This window comes from Babylonia areolata, chromosome 12 (assembly GCF_041734735.1).
Source record: "Babylonia areolata isolate BAREFJ2019XMU chromosome 12, ASM4173473v1, whole genome shotgun sequence".
Lineage (NCBI taxonomy): Eukaryota > Metazoa > Mollusca > Gastropoda > Neogastropoda > Buccinidae > Babylonia > Babylonia areolata.
Genome location: NC_134887.1, coordinates 15,197,421 through 15,210,933, shown reverse-complemented (window position 1 = coordinate 15,210,933; position 13,513 = coordinate 15,197,421). Strand labels below are relative to the sequence as shown.

At 41.7% G+C, this 13,513-nt stretch overlaps 1 protein-coding gene across 1 annotated transcript; it reads left to right on the top strand.

The window, feature by feature from the left end:
- The first annotated feature begins 11,553 nt into the window (after positions 1-11,553).
- Positions 11,554-11,883, top strand: LOC143287843 (uncharacterized). Its single transcript, XM_076596083.1, has one exon. It carries the CDS (start codon positions 11,554-11,556, stop codon positions 11,881-11,883), a length of 330 nt encoding a protein of 109 aa, XP_076452198.1.
- Positions 11,884-13,513: the final 1,630 nt, after the last annotated feature.

Below are 13,513 nucleotides of genomic sequence, written 5' to 3'. Positions count from 1 at the left end.
AGTGATATCAAACACAGAAAAATATTCTGGGAAAATATATTTGATATTACTTGATTCATATCGAAATGGTAATTATTCTTCAAAATGGAGGAGTTGTATCAGACAAATTTTAATAGAAACAGGGTATGACTGGGATGCTCAATTCTTCTTAGAGAGGGAATCTTTCTGCAAGAATGTCAACATTGCTTTGAGAGATAGTTTTCAAAATCTATGGAGACATGCTCTAGAGGCGAGTAGTAAATGTTTGTTTTATCGAAATTTCAGAAGTGGATTCGGTAGAGAAAAATATATGTCAAATGCCTGAAAATTACGTTATCAGCTTCTTCAGATTTCGAAGTAGGAATCGTAAGCTGGAAATAGAAACAGGGAGAAACAAATTTGGTATACCACGAGAGTTACGACTTTGTAAGGTTTGTAACATGTCTGTGATTGGGGATGAGTTTCATTTTATAATGGAATGTCCCAATTATGATCAGTTACGAAATAGATATGTTCCTAAAAAATATTTGTCTCCAAAATCGGTTTTTAATTTTTATAATATACTCAAAGGGAGCAAAAAAAAGTCATTTTAGCTCTATTTTGGAGTTAAAAGACATTGTGTTTTCTCAACTTTTATGTAACATTGTTGTGTATTTGAAAATGTTTGTTCTGGGCATGAAAAGATTATTTTGCAGTAATCCTGCATACTCCAATAGGAGTGAAAGGATAATTAAAACTTGAAAAGTGTGTGTGTGTGTGTGTGTGTGTGTGTGTGTCGCAGCTGCTCCTTCTCCCTGACTGTGACAATCTTCTGTTCTGTTCCTGATGTCTGTAAATATCCAAGAAGAAACTCGAGACAGAAATCTGATGAGCAAAACCAACTGTACCAACGTCCAAATGAGAAAAAGAGGCCACACGCGCGTATGACCAGGATGTTATATTTCATGCATGTAGTGCAGATGAATCTTCGGAGTTCGCCCTGCGAATTACGAACGTCAGCAATGTTGGAAAAAAATATCATGGTTTTATTTTTGTTGCTGTGCTGAATGAATACATGAGTGAATCGTGCTTTGCTGGTATTTTTTGTTCAAATACATACATATGAATAAGTTATTTAGATCTGGGAGCAAAAAATGATCCAATTTGATAAGGTCTCAACAGGTTCTTGTGTAATTCACGTGCAAACCAACCAGTGCGATTGTCGTAAAACAAAATATGCTTCGATCTGTATTCTGCACAAAAGCAGAAGAAAGCAAACAGACTCTGCCTGAAATTCTCAAAGACAAAATGAATTAGCAAAAACCGGACCTGAATTGAAGGGAGTCAACAAACAATCGTTCAAGAATCAAAACAACGAATGAAAGATTAAAAATGCAAGACGAACGCAGAAAACAAGAGGAAAACTGCGGTAATAGAAGACAGAAATGAAATGATGGACAGGTGTTGGTCAAACGTGACTGTCCACTTACAGGTAACAGTGACCAAACTGTGGACGGATAACATTCTTATTCCAGCCAAGGTGGGAAGCAGACCAAACACGATATGTTTAATATTTATGGACACAGCAAAGAACATGGATTTATCTTTTCTAAAGGTCTTGGAACGGGTGTCACTGTGGTCAAGTGTTGGTGAAAACCAACCAAGTTGTGCTGCTGGAAGCGACACTGATGGTGGGGCGAGCCAATAATCTGTAGTGTGCCCTGTGGAAGCTGAACCTGGATAATGCGGATATAAAAGGAGGAGGAATGTGTAGATTTGTGACCACAGTCTGCTCCCAAGTGCAACGGAAACAGGACTCTGTAACCAGGGTGATATTTTGCGTAGTTCTGACATGCATGGAGCATTGTTTATAGTCCAGCCGACTACTCAGGGTCAAACCAGGACTGTTCAACAGTAACAACAACAAAAAAAGTAACTTTAAAAACAAATCAGTCAAATATTTTTGTTAATGCACTTGCGAGTCTACTCACATGTGCTGCGTGAACTTCAGCAGCCAGAAAAGACTTGGGGAAAGTTTTCTGATGGGGTGATAAAACTTGTGCGTTTGACAGACACTCTGTCGTAATTATAAGTTAAAAGGAATTTACTGAAACTCCCATCTGAATACACTTTACCTTGAAGCTGAGACAAAACGTGGAGAAAATCGGGCAAAAGCATAAACATGGTTACGTTTTTCAAGAGTTCTGTTGCAGTTCGGCGGTAATGCTGGTGGGAGGTTGTTGTAGGGTGGAAGGAGAAGATGAAGGTCTAGAAGACCATGAGATGTATGATATATAATTGTCAATGCGCAGAGCTGGATAAGTGGTGGTGGAAGGAAGGAAGTGACAAAGAGTTAGGTATAAAGTTTTCTATGAATTTCCCTTTGTATGTGGCGTGTGTGTGTTTGTGTGTGCGTGCGTGCGTGCGTGCGTGCGTGTGTGCGTGTGTGTGTGTGTGTGTGTGTGTGTGTGTGTGTGTGCTGTGCTTTGTCTGCCCTTGGTAGCTAGCTCAACCAGCTTTTGGACGATTTTGTTTCCGAAAGTGGATTAGATATGAGAAGTGAGATTGAAGACAGTGTGTTGTACCGTATAAACAGTGCAAAATGGGGAAAATCAAACGGGAGCAAACGGCCAAATGACGTAATTGCATCTCGTGTTACGGAACTGCTTGTTCCTCTTCTTGCATCTTCTAACCATAAGATATTTGTTACTGCCCCAAAAGAGAGTATGTCATCTGTTGCTAATGTCAAAAAGAAGAAAACTGGTGAAGCAATACAATCACTACAATGTCAAAAAGAAGAAAACAGGTGAAGCAATACAATCACTACAATGACAGCATCTTTTTTTGAAGAAACTGTCACCATACCCGTACCAAGTTAAGCTACGAAATTCGATCTTTGTGACCAACCATAATTGAATTGTGCCTTGCTGGTACAGGAAGCTTCCCACCTGGTTTGTTGGGCACCAGCAGGGAGCTGATGACCCACTGGAGCACTCAAATGAGGATGATGATAACTACTGTATGCAGGAAACCCTGGAGTGGCAGATTCATGACCCAGTGTGACTACTGCCAGGAATGGTACCACGGGTCCTGTGTAAACATCACAGCATCAGATGCACTTAATGTTAATTAATACAAGTGTAAGTCCTAAATGACTGAAACACCTCATGACCTGTCTGTTCCAGGTACAGAAGAATGGAGGCTATCCGAAGAAGGGTCGCTCAACTCCTGACCCAGGGGAAACTCTATAAGCTGGCAGCCAAGTTGGTCAAGCGGATCTGGTTGACCCCTGGAAAGGACGAGGAGAGAGCTGACGAAATCCTTTGGATAGTCAGGCGGTCAAGTCGTCCTAATCTGTCCACCTACAGGGATTGGAGAAATGGCTCAAAATGGTAGCCAAGACAGTCCACGATCTTCAACTCCATGAACGGGCGTGGATTGAGCAGAACATAGCTCAACTGCCATGATGTTGGTTATAGCCCAGCCAACCTCAAAGGGGCCATTTCAGGGCTGCATTCCCGTGAATTCTTAAAACCAGTTGTCGCACTGAGAAGGGGTTAGATTTCAATAATCTTTTGCACACACACACACACACACACACACACACACACACATATGGAAACATGGAAACGCCGATGCCCTGTCAAGGATACCCGACCCCCTCACTCCATGTCGTTTCTACACTGCCAGCATCAAACCCCAGGATCTACCTTGCAGGGGGTGCAAGCACTGAGAGGGCTCACAAGCAGTGGGGAGAGTTTGCTCATGAAGTGGACAAAGCCATGACTTTCACAGACAAGAGCCCAGAGTCAGAGGCCAGAGTGGGGATGCCATGGCAGCCTCACGAGGAGGCTATGGTTAAGAGTCTGTTTCAGTGGACCCACTGCAACCGACGGATGACTTCTAAAGATGTGGTGAGTCAGTCACCGAAAGCCAGGTGAGTCCGAATGTTCAGGTTTTGGGTGGCGCTCAAAGGAGACTGTCACAAACTATGACCGCATTGTATCAATTACGTCATGTCAAGTGACGTTTTTCCTAGTCAAGTTTTTTTTCCATAGTGTCGAAGCTGATGTCACAACACAGAAGAGAGGTCAGCACAAGTTGCCTCGACTACCGATTGATGAAGTGTGTATGGAGATGGCCCTTGGAAACAGGAATGCATCACATAAAGTGGCGTGATGGAAACTGGAATGCAGACACAGCTCGAGTCCCCTCTGTCCCCTAGTGGGGCAGAGGAAATTCCCCTCCCCTGGGAGAGGGAGGTCGATGATGAATTGGATCCTCTCGGATCCAGAAAGAGAGGGATGAGCGTGACATCCCTCTCGGTGGAGTCCGGGCTGTCCTCGGATGAGGAGAGTACCTGGACTATGAAAACGAAAAAGAAACGGAGGGATTCGCCAATCCCCACCCTTGTTCCAGACCAGGGGAGTCCCGAAAAAGCCTCCGGGCCTACCGAAACTGAGACTGGGCCTCCTCCGGAACCCAGTCAAAACATACAAACCGGGTCACCAGACAGTCCCAGAAAGCCAACAAACACTGGATCCTCCCGTGGGCCCAGCGGAACCCAAAAGCCCAGGCCCACCCGAGGGCCTGGTAAACCAATGAGGGAACCTGTCCTGAGCCCGGTCTTCTGCGACCACCCCGTGATCATAGAGGACGTCGGCGATGGCCAAAACACCCTCCAGGCTCTCGCCTGGAAACTTGCTGACATACTGAAGGGCCTGGTGGGCCCAGTCCGCACCATCAGACCTCTCGGTCTGAAAAAAACAACAACAGTAATTGGCTGCAGCAGCCAACTTCAGCAGCACAAGCTGCTGAAGCTGAAGAGAATTGGGGAGACGGCGGTACAGTGCGCAGTGCCCGTCCCCACGGTGGAGGGTGTCGTGCGTAACATCCCCACCCATGTGACCATGGAGAACTTTCTCCAGAAAATCGAATTTGTCACTGGACAACCCAGGGTCAAGACGGCCATCCGTCTGACCTATAGGGACGGAGCCCCCCCGTCCAAGGCAGACAGGGTGACCATCCTGGCAACGAACCTACCAAAGGCTCTGAAAATCAACAAGCGGGCGTACATCGTGACTCCCTACGTAGCAGCAGTCACGCGATGCTACAAGTGCCAGCGGCTTGGGCACATCAAGAAGAGGTGCCCGGCGAAAGAGACCACCTGCCCGACTTGTGGCAAGACGGGCAACACGGCCAACAAATGTACCGCACTGAAGCGTTGGTGCGTAAACTGCACAGGAGAGCACTCGGTAGCGTACGGGTGCTGCCCAGCTCGAAGAGAGTGGGCGACTGCGAACCGCCTAAGGTCGGAGCATTACATGACCAGGGCGGAGGCTTTCCGACATGCCAAGAAAATCATCCAAGAAAAAGAGAACAGACCCATTGCTCAGGAGGCCCGACCTCCTGTCCCGAACGCCTGGCGGCCAGAGAAACGCTCAGCCCCAGTCACGGTCCCGAAGGCTAGACCAGCAACTTTAGTTTTTGTTGAAGATATATGTATAATTATGTTGGGGGGGGGGGGGTGTGTGTGTGTGGATGTGAACTTGGAAAAGAAACTGCTCGAGAGAAGAAAAGGTTATTTTTTTAGACTCTATTTTGGTTGGAGTAGTGATAGATAGATGAATCTTGTTGTGGAGTGTATGATTGTAAACTGTTGATAATTAACATACAGAAATATGTATATGTTATCAAGATTTGATGAGGACTGAAAATTAGCATGTGGACAATTATAAATGTTTTTGGAAAATAATTTAATTAGAGTTGGCAAACACTATCAATCTTGAAGTGGTCTGATCCTGTATATGTAACTGGAAGAGTATGTGTGGTGTGTGAGAGAGAAAACACAAACGTAACGCACGCTTACATTACACACATGGAATTAATGTTGTGAGAGATATAGGTCGAGCAATTTAATTTTGTTGCATTCCACGCATACGTAACACACTGTATCTGTCCTGTATGCTGTTCATTAGTCCTGTTTTACATGTATGTTTTGTTAAATTATACCATTCAATTTGCATTTACTGTGTGAGCATGAAGCGAGTACGAAAGTGCGCAGACGTAACTGAAACTCTTAAAACCCAAAACAAACTAGTCACACACAAACCCTTAAGACACTTTCCTTCCTCACTCGAAGGCGGCGGCATAAAGATCCACCCGTCGTACGAAAATTGTGTGACAAATTGGGGGCTCGTCCGGGATTCAGTCACCATCAGCTACTTTCGTAGCCATTTCACCAACAGTGGGATGTTGGAGTGTCCACCATCACAACAATCTATGTTGACCCTCCAAGTGCAGGCACAAAACCAAGCTTGAAGCATAGTTAGCAACGCACTCCTTTCTTCACAAGTTTGGAATCTATGTTTAGATTCGGACTGCTGCACTTCTGTAGTCAGCAGTGCAGTCTCGATGTACTCAGATAATATTAGTAGAGAGACTGATAGCTTTTGCTACCCTTCACGTTGTACAAATAGTGAGCGGTATACTCTCTAGATCGTACCTGAGTACAAGCATATACTTAGTCCGTTTGGCACAATATAACGATTAGTTCGAGTGAAACTGAGGTCACTGTTCATTGTTTTGCCAAGACCGCAAAAGGTTAGTGTGTAGTGTTTAGATCTGTAGAGATCTATTGTAGCTTGTTGTGAGGAGCTAAGCTGTCCAGCTTTGGTGTAAGCTGAAAGTGTGCTGGTACACACAGGAGCTGCCATGGGAATTCCTGACTTGAAGTTGTTCCATTGTACCATAACAAGCGTTAAACAATTATCTTCTCTTTTTTTAATAAAAAAAAAACAACACCAAAATTAAGTAAAAATGCGCCATGCACCTAACAAGGTGGACAGAAACAATAAGCCGTCCAAATCATGATGATAACTTCAAGCTTTAACAGTGACACTGGCCTGGAACTCCCCTCCAATTTATGACAGTGTATTGCAGTACCACAGTAGGGTGCCTTATGACCCGGGTTAAGTTTTTGCAGCTGCGGATTCAGTTCACTCAAGGCCTAACCAACCCAAGACTTCCCTGTACCATTGTATACTGTGGAAGATGGTGTGAAACCATCTGAGTATACAAACAAGTTCAACTTTAAAAAGTGGAGGTGTCACAAAAAACAGATCTGTGAAGATCTATGAGTTCAGTTATCACACACACACTACATATATAATGTGTCAGTTATTTGATACTTTAATAACACGTATACCAACATACAGAGAACAAGTTCGGTTTCCATATGATGTTGTAGATGCATGTTTAATTTATTTGAAGTACTGAGTAAGTGTCCTTTTTCCACATCAAAAACTTCATGTCAAGTTTTGTAAACAATTACTTGGGGTACATAAACGAGCAATGGTTCTCCCAGTTTTAGGAGAATTAGGAAGATTCCCCGTTAGCCTAAATAAAAATGTCACGTTATCGGATGCACATATTACAGCTTCTTCAAAATTCACTTGTAATGGTTGTATACACAACTTATAAATGCATGTCTTGTCAAGCAAACAAAAATGTTCAGTGGCTACTTTTCATGAAAAAATGTATTGACTGGCACTGGAATAGATCATGCTTGGGAAAAAAAAATCAGTTCACTGTTAGTATTAAACGATTACAGTATGCTGTATCCAAGAAGCTGGAAAATAAGTATGTAAAATTTTGGAAACAAAGTGGGAAACAAAACAGTTCATCTAAATTAGAATTTTACAAGAACGCTGTGACAAATTATAAAATTAGACCATATCTAAAAAAAAAAAGATTTATTAAAGTACTTACAACTACCATCACTTAAAGCAAGAAGAGTAAGAGGGGACTTGATACAGACGTACAAAATATTAAATGGGTTCGACGATGTAAACAAAGCATGCTTTTTTGTACTCCAAAGGTAGACACTACAAGAAACAGTACAGACAAAATATTTAAACAATAATCTGGAACAAATTTAAGAAAGTTTACATTTAGTAACAGAGTAACAAATTATTGGAACAAACTAACAAACAATATTAAACGTACACCTAGTATAATACTTTTAAGAACCTATAGGATAAACAGGAGTTATTGAACAAAACGAAATACGACTTTGATGGATAAAATGACTGAGCTAGTCAATGACCTGACCAACAACAAAAAGGAGTAAAATCTGAAGGGACATAAAAAGCCAAAAATGGCTAAGTTGTATATATAACAACGCCCCTATCCTGATCCTGAAAAATACAGCAAATATACAACACATGCAAGCACCGACTATGTTGCGAATCAGCGCTCATGACCGATAGATCGAACAGGGAAGGTACAAAAATATACCCAAGGAGCAAAGACTGCGTGCTACCGGTAAGAGTTTAGAAGACGAGATCCATGTTTTACACATTTATGTAAAATACAATATTTACAGAAACAGATTCTTAAACAATATGTGTCTTCCATATGCCAAGCCTAGCGAACTGATCTTACTAAAAGAATTCAGCCAAGGCTGGCAAAGGCTGTTCACGAATGTTTCTTTTCATAATAATTATGCTCATGTTTTATGTTTCATTGTCATAAACCTTAAGGTTTTATGACTAATATTCTACTCTATTCACATGCACACACACACACACACACATACGCGCGGACACAGACACATGCACGCACACAAACACTCGGCGAAGAAAGACTGACCACTGCAAACAAGTCTGTACGTATCCATGAATTCAGTCATCACACACCCACCTACCCGCACATGCACACGGCCAAGAAAAGATTGTGACCACCACAAACAGATCTATATAGATCCATGAATTCAGCCATCTCTCTCACACACACACACACACACACACACGCGCGCGCGCGCGCGCGCGGCCAGGAAATAGGTGTGGTCACTACAAACAGATCTATACAGATTAATGAATGCGGCCATCACAAACACGTACACAGACACACTGAAAGAAAAAGTCATCTGTCTGGAGCGGTCGGAATTAGTAAATCAGCCAATTGCTATGGTTGATCTCATCTCGACCGATTTCGCCTGTCACTACCTGGACAAAAATAGCCTTGAAACCCCACTGAAATATGACGTCATCGCTTCCCAGACTTCTGTTTTATTCATTGCAGACGAAGGTGGCCAATCAACTCTTTACATGGTCACTAGCTGAAAGCAGCGAATGCGTTTCATTGCCCGGAGTGTGTGTCGTCTGGAGGCCACACAAAGTGGGTTTTCGCACCATGTTACGTCGCAGCTCGTGTTTCCGCGATTTTATGATTGATCTAAACCCGATCAGCGCACAGTCAATCTTGATATTGTTTGGTAATGCCCGTCTGGTTACGGCAGCGGTTTGGAGAATCCTTGTTTGCCAATATAACAGTGTTATAGATATATATATATATGGGCACTTCTCGGAAAACGAAGTAAATCAAAATTAAAACAAAAGAAAAAAAAGAAAAAAAAAAAGAAGAAAGAAGTCAAAAGAAATCAAACATCGATTTTCCTAAACGGGCCAGATCAATTCGATGGTTGACTTCTATACGCACATTTACTTCTGACATGACAAAGAATTTAAAAAAAAAATTAAAATGGACATGATAAAGAATTTTTAAAATTAATAGAAAGGAAATTGCTGTTAAACTTTCCTTCTCGCCTTTCGCAACATGGGAGATGATTAATCCGACCTTCGATTCACTTCATATATTTGCAAGTTGAACGTGCTCTCACACACTGGCAGTCAGTATTCGAATTATCTAAAATACACAATGATGACTCCGTTCTTGATGACTTTCATGCAGGAACAACGTTTGCAATACAAACTTGGAAAAAAACAAACAGTACTATATAGGAAGAAACAGGTTCATCTTTACTGCCGAACTGGTTGCAATATTGATGGCTATTAATCAAATCCTTTGTTTTCCTAAAAGCATATTCCAGGTTCTGGTATGCGCTGATTAGAAGATTTAAAAGCACTAAACTATTTAAAGGAGACTCGAAATCAAATCGCATCATGCTCCAAAAACCTGACAAATGGGTAATTACAGAACCATGCATCAAAATGAACATAATTATCCGCGCATTGAAGCAATTTAAATTGATTCAAACTAGACCTATCAATCTGGCGGAACACAGGATGCCGTTATGATATTGTGTTTGGCTCTCTAGAAAGGAAACAAAGAGGTTGAACTGTGGAGTCACATGGACCGTGTTCAAAACCAACTTCCATGACTGCTCGGTTCAGAACGACTGTGAGAAACGACGGACATTCTGTGATTCAAACTGCAGCGCCATCATATTCATCGTTTTTTGACTCACTTGTGTGTGTGTGTGTGTGTGTGTGTGTGTGTCTGTGTGTCCGTGGTAAACTTTAACATTGACATTTTCTCTGCAACTACTTTGTCAGTTGACACCAAATTTGGCATAAAAATAGGAAAAATCCAGTTCTTTCCAGTCATCTTGTTTAAAACAATATTGCACCTCTGGGATGGGCACACAAAAAATAAATAATAAAGCCTAATTATATGCAAACTGCATTTACTGTTATATTTATATTTTTTGTATTCTCTAAACCTGGCACTTTGATCTGATATTCTGACCCAACAACAAGAGCAGTCATTATTATCATTTTTTGTTCAAACAGGAACTTTTTTTGCTAAGCATGGAAGTTTTATTTATTTTGCAAACGTTTTGGTGCAGGTAGTAAAAAAGGGAAATTACTCTGTAATTAATGCTAGGGCACTTAATTTGCTTTAAACTGATCTTTCTCATCTTAAACATTACATTTTGAAATTATACTCAATACATAAAAAGCTTGTGTGTTTTACTCTCAGTCACGAGTGAGTCTTGAAGGCCTTGCCTCTCTTGTTCTATAGGTGCGATTGTCGTATCATTGTCTCTGTAACATGTGCTTGGAGCTGGCAAACACGCAGTTTCCGCATCGGAAATCACAACTTTGATCTAGATCTATGCCTATTTGTGTTGCTGATGTTTCAGCAGCTTGTTTTAACTCTTTGTCCGTAACCTCGGCTTCAAAATTATAAAGAGCTAAACCAAAATCTATCCACACACACACATACAGATAGTCCGATGTTATATATGATTGTGTTTGTTTGTTTGTGTTTGCGCTAAAACACCAGACAAGTGGTTTCGAAGCATGCTGTCATGCAACTCTGATCCACGTGTTCAAAGTGCTCATTGTCAATATCAAGGCCAATCCTCGCTTGATGATTGGTTCTCCACATGAGCGTAAAAGGTGAAATTCCATTTCATTCCACCCTAAAAATTGATGCGAAATTAATGTGCACAGAACTCATACGAAATTCGCGTGCAAAGAAAAAAACAACATAGCCATCCACCCAGGGACACGATTTTTTAAAATATGCCTTTTTAAAATATTTTTTAAAAATTTTTTAAAGGCGCCAACGCGATCTAAAGAAGCACACTATTAATGTGGTAAATGAGAAAATTCTCACTACAATCGAAGCAAGCTTTTTTTTTTTTTTTTTTTTTTTTAGATCTAACAAACCACATATTTAGGTGCTACTGGAAACTTTCAGTGAAAGTGAAATCAGCCTTTCTTTGAGTTTGAAATTATTATTATTATTATTATTATTATTATTATTCTCAGAAGAGCAACAAAAATGGTCCCCAGTCTGGCAAACAGTACATTTGAGGATCGCCCAGCCAGAATGAAAATACCCAGCATGCAGTACCGTAGGGACAGAAGAGACATGATCGAGGTCTACAAGTTTTCTCATGGACTGTATAAAGTGGAAAGCCCCCTGGTTCTAGAAAACAGTAACAGACAGACCCGTGGGCATAACCTGAGGCTCAAGAAGAGGCCATGCAATGGACAAATGCGCCAGCACTACTTCTCCTTCCGGGGGGTGAACCCGTGGAACGCCCTACCAGATTCTGTAGTCAGCGCCCCCTCTCTCAACGCTTTGAAAGCTAGGCTGGACAATCACTGAGCAGATCGCATGTACAAACAGCTGCAAATAAGGAAAAAGAAACAAGAAAAAGTGTTTGGACGTTGTGATAGTAAGATTTCGAGTACTAAGACCAGACTAAAGGCTGAGAAGCCTAAATATAGGTCTGCAACGATATATTATATTATATTATTATTTAGGACGGCAGGTCTAAACAGATTCGCTACTTTAAAATGTGAGTGTGGAGCGTTACGACTCAGATCTAGAAATCTACTCACCTTCGTCTGACAAGTCTCGCACCCTGACGGCGGGAATTCCTCGTCACGAAAAATGGTCAGAAAACCAAAAAATACTGCACACGGGTTCTAACTGATAACATTTCTGCGCAGTGCCATAGTATTCTGCTATTGTCGTTGTTGAAGTCCAGGATTTGTTGTTTTCGGATGAATACATTGCATACCGAGGAATTCTGGTCATTTTTGCTCAATATCTTCCAGCAACAAGCACGGTATGATTGCGCCTGGTGGGAGACAGTTGGGAAGACAGGCCTGTGCGCATGCGCAAGAGTGACGTCACCCAGCGATGGGAGATAGACCACGAGCAGCGCCCTCAGAGCAAAAACAACAACCATAATTCACGAACAACAACAACAATACTACTACTACTACTACTAATGACAATGAGAACAACAACAACAACAACAACAATAATAATAATAATAATAATAATATAAAACATTTCTCTTGTGATAGCATCAGGCATTCAGTGCAACCTGTATGGCAGTGTGCACACTCAAAGAAGCACGCTCACACACGCGCACATGATCCACACAAGACACACAGAGACACACACGGACAGACAAGCAGACACAGCAGCCAGTCAGACAAACACACACACACACACACACACACACACACACACACACACACACACACACACACACACACACAAGCCTAGTTGGTATCTTCATCTGATCGATCCACTTGCTTTTATAGTTCGGTTAATATTAACATATTAAGTAGTCCACACATCTATCAATTACACTCTCGCGCGCGCGTGTACACACACACACACACACACACACACACACACACACACACACACACACACACACACACACACACACAACACAACACACACACACACAGACACACACACACACACACACACACACACACACACACACAGAGAAACACGCGCGCGCGATCTTACACATATGCATACAAACATGCGCGCGAGCCATAGCTCCACCTAAATATACAACAACAACAACAACAACAACAACAACAACAGAACCAGCAAAGACAAAACTAATTAAAAAAAAAACAAAAAAACTCTAAAAATAATGATAATAATAATAATAATAAAACCCTCACTCTCTCTCTCTCTCTCTCTCTCTCTCTCTCTCTCTCTTACACAACTTACACATCCCCATCCGGCCTCTTGATGTAATAAAGTGCACAGTGTTATTATCACATGTCCTGAAGGTGGGCTGACACTTAATAGTTATTTGACTGTCATACAACTCGTGTAGTATATACCTACCACTGGCGATGGTAGACATGACATGTATACAGTCCGATGTGATGAAACGCTTCACATCAATCCGAACTCTTCTCACTCTCAACTGATTCAAACTTCAAACGATAGCATTCTCTTTTTTTTTTCTTTT

Coding starts and splice junctions, on each gene's coding strand:
- LOC143287843 (XM_076596083.1), top strand. CDS start 11,554: ATGGTCCCCAGTCTGGCAAACAGTACATTTGAGGATCGCCCAGCCAGA.